This window comes from Sinocyclocheilus anshuiensis, unplaced genomic scaffold, assembly GCF_001515605.1.
Source record: "Sinocyclocheilus anshuiensis isolate Anshui unplaced genomic scaffold, SAMN03320099.WGS_v1.1 scaffold1133, whole genome shotgun sequence".
Classification (NCBI taxonomy): domain Eukaryota; kingdom Metazoa; phylum Chordata; class Actinopteri; order Cypriniformes; family Cyprinidae; genus Sinocyclocheilus; species Sinocyclocheilus anshuiensis.
In genome coordinates, this window is record NW_015555792.1 from 49,618 (window position 1) to 52,517 (window position 2,900).

General features: G+C 37.7%; 1 protein-coding gene across 1 annotated transcript in view; it reads right to left on the reverse strand.

Moving 5' to 3' along the window:
- The window catches only part of rnf128b (ring finger protein 128b), a 9,989-nt gene that overhangs the window by 3,642 nt on the left and 3,447 nt on the right, over window positions 1–2,900 (reverse strand). Inside the window, exons 2-3 of the mRNA XM_016468999.1 lie at window positions 1,242–1,489; window positions 1,080–1,151 (exon numbers count right to left, since the gene is read on the reverse strand). Coding sequence (XP_016324485.1) covers window positions 1,080–1,151; window positions 1,242–1,489 — 320 coding nt within the window. The remainder of the gene's footprint in view (window positions 1–1,079; window positions 1,152–1,241; window positions 1,490–2,900) is intronic.

Genomic DNA, 2,900 nt, shown 5'->3' on the forward strand with positions numbered 1-2,900 from the left:
TAGGATAGCAAAGTCCACTAAAGGAGGTAGAGCTTTTTCGCATTTGGCTCCCAAACTCTGGAATAGCCTTCCTGATAACGTTCGGGGTTCAGACACACTCTCTCTGTTTAAATCTAGATTAAAGACAAATCTCTTTAGCCAAGCCTTCACATAATGCATCTCATAACCTTCAGTTACATCTGATCAAATGCACATTTTCATTATTTTGCTTGGGTTGAACACATAATTTTTGCTTGGTTGGAACAGCAGCTACGCTAATTTTTTTCTATTACCTTCTCTGTTTCTGCCACGGGATTGGCATCCCGAGGTAACTAGGAATTACACAAGCTTCAGTCTGGATCCAGCCCTTACAAAGACCTGAGATGACCGAACACCTGAGAAGAGATGATGCCAACCCCTCAGACAACATACAAAACTACCAGATTTTGCTGTAATGGACATCAACTTGAGATAGTCTCCACTGATAAGCTCTTACTAAATATAATTTAGAATCTTTAATTTTCTGTAAAGCTGCTTTGCAACAATTTGCATTGTGAAAAGCGCTATAAAAATAAACTTGAATTGAATTGAATTGAAATACACAGTTACTCAACACATTCATTTGTGACCCTGGACCACAAAACCAGTCATAAGGTTCAATTTTTTTTGAAATTGAGAATTATGTATCATATGAAAGCTGAATAAATAAGCTTTCCTTGTAAGCTTTGATGTATGGTTTGTTAGGATAGGACAATATTTGGCTGAGATACAACTATTTGAAAATCTGGAATTTTAGGGTGCAAAAATATAATATATTGAGAAAATCATCTTTAAAGTTGTCCAAATGAAGTTCTTAGCAATGCATATTACTAATCAAAAATTAAGTTTTTATATATTTACAGCAGGAAATTTACAAAATATCTACATGGAACATGATCTTTATTTAATATCCTAATGATTTTTGGCATAAAAGAAAAATGGATAATTTTGACCCATACAATGTAGTTTTGGCTGTTGCTACAAATATACCCGTGCTGCTTATGACTGCTTTTGTGCTCCAGGGTCACATTTCTCTCTGATCCGGCTGTAAGGCACAGTACCGGGTCGCCCGTCCGCAGAGTCCACACTTCTAACTTTGCTATGGCCTTTTCATTCTCTCTCTTCATCTCCATCTGCACATAAATGAATGACACAACCGAATGAGTGAGATTTCTGAATTTGACTCTGAACTCCACTGACTTCTGAGCAGCTGAGCACTGTACCTCTTGCTTCCGGAGCTGCTGGTTTCTGTACATTCGTTTGATGAACAGGAAAGCGAAGTAGAACATGGTGATGGTCGTTACGCCGATGAAGGTGAAGGACAGCGAGTATGCCCATGTGCTGCTGTACCACAGGCCGCGAGGATTGGCCACTACGATCGCCACATACACATCTGAGCCATTCTTCACCAGGTTAGACATTCCTGTGCCTAGAATATTGCCAACCATGATGGAAACTATGTCTTTGGCATCTGTAGAAATAAAACACTGCAATATTAACCACGACCAGTTCACTAGAAAACTCTAGTATCAAGTTCATGCATGCTGTTAGACTCTTTGTGCATAACGTACAAAAAATCTCACTAGATGATTACAGTTTGGTTATATACAGTTTATATGCAGTGTAATTACAATTTTAGTAATGTCACAGTGTCTAGTTGGTGTGCCCATGTATAGCCACCAGAGGGCACACTTCTTAGTTTTGTTTGTTTCTCTGGACTTCAGTTCCCATCACCCTTTGCTTTAACTATCAAGTCTCATTACATTCAGCTGTGTCTCAATTACCTTGTTAACTCATCCACATATAAGCCCGGTTTTCTTTGTCTTTGGTTGCGGGTTTATTGTTTTCTGTTTTGGTTGATTGATTTGGATTACACTGTTTGTTTTTGGACTCTTTAATAAATCCTGCACTTGGATCTTCTTGTTTTGGAGTACTCAATGACAAGTACTGAGTAATACTAATCAACAACATGCACTTACTATAGAGTTAGGATTAGGGTTTGGTTTAGGTTTTTTGCATATGATTATGCATCATTTTCTGTTATTACTAGAGTACGTATACTGTAAAATAAAGTGTTACCTATAGTTCTCCATCACTATGACAAATACCTGTCAGTTTGACTACAGAGAGGCCATGTTGATTATTTGTATGATTAAAAGGTTCGTCAAGCACTGCAAAACGTATCTGTTTTATTTCATAGATTAAAAACATCTTTGAAACTACACAAACTGACAATAGAAAATCCGTTCTAAAACATCTTAGCTTAAATGGTACTGGTCTGTAAAAAACTGTTGGTCAAAGGAATATGACTTCATATGTAATATGGAATATGGAATATGTCGTTGTTTTGCTTTCATCTCTGGGATTTTGACAATTAATAGACAAAAAGGAAAGTTTGTAGATGTAAACTGATATTTCCTACACTAAAGCGAAGGCAAGTAGGCGTCATGGCCTCATTGACACATCTTAAAGGGGTCATATGATGCAATTTCAAGTTTTCCTTTCTCTTTGGAGTGTTACAAGCTGATTGTGCATAGATAAGATCCCTGAAGTTGCAAAGACTAAAGTCTCAAAACCAAAGAGATATTCTTTATCAAAGTTAAGACTCTGCCACGCCCCCCTAAAACCGCTCGTTCTAACACGCCCCCACATATCTACCTCACTATGTGGAAATATTTGCATAATGCGCCCAAATGTTCGCAAAGAAAGAAGGCGTGGTTTCAATAACCGCAGTTAGTGTTGAAGCAGCATGTCAGGGAGACGCTGTGTGTTTCTAGGCGAAAGCAAAAGCACTTTATTTGGCCTTCCAAAAGTAGGTGCATTTAGGAATCTTTAAGATTACTTACAACAGAACAGCAATGCATTTTATGAACGACCGTTTC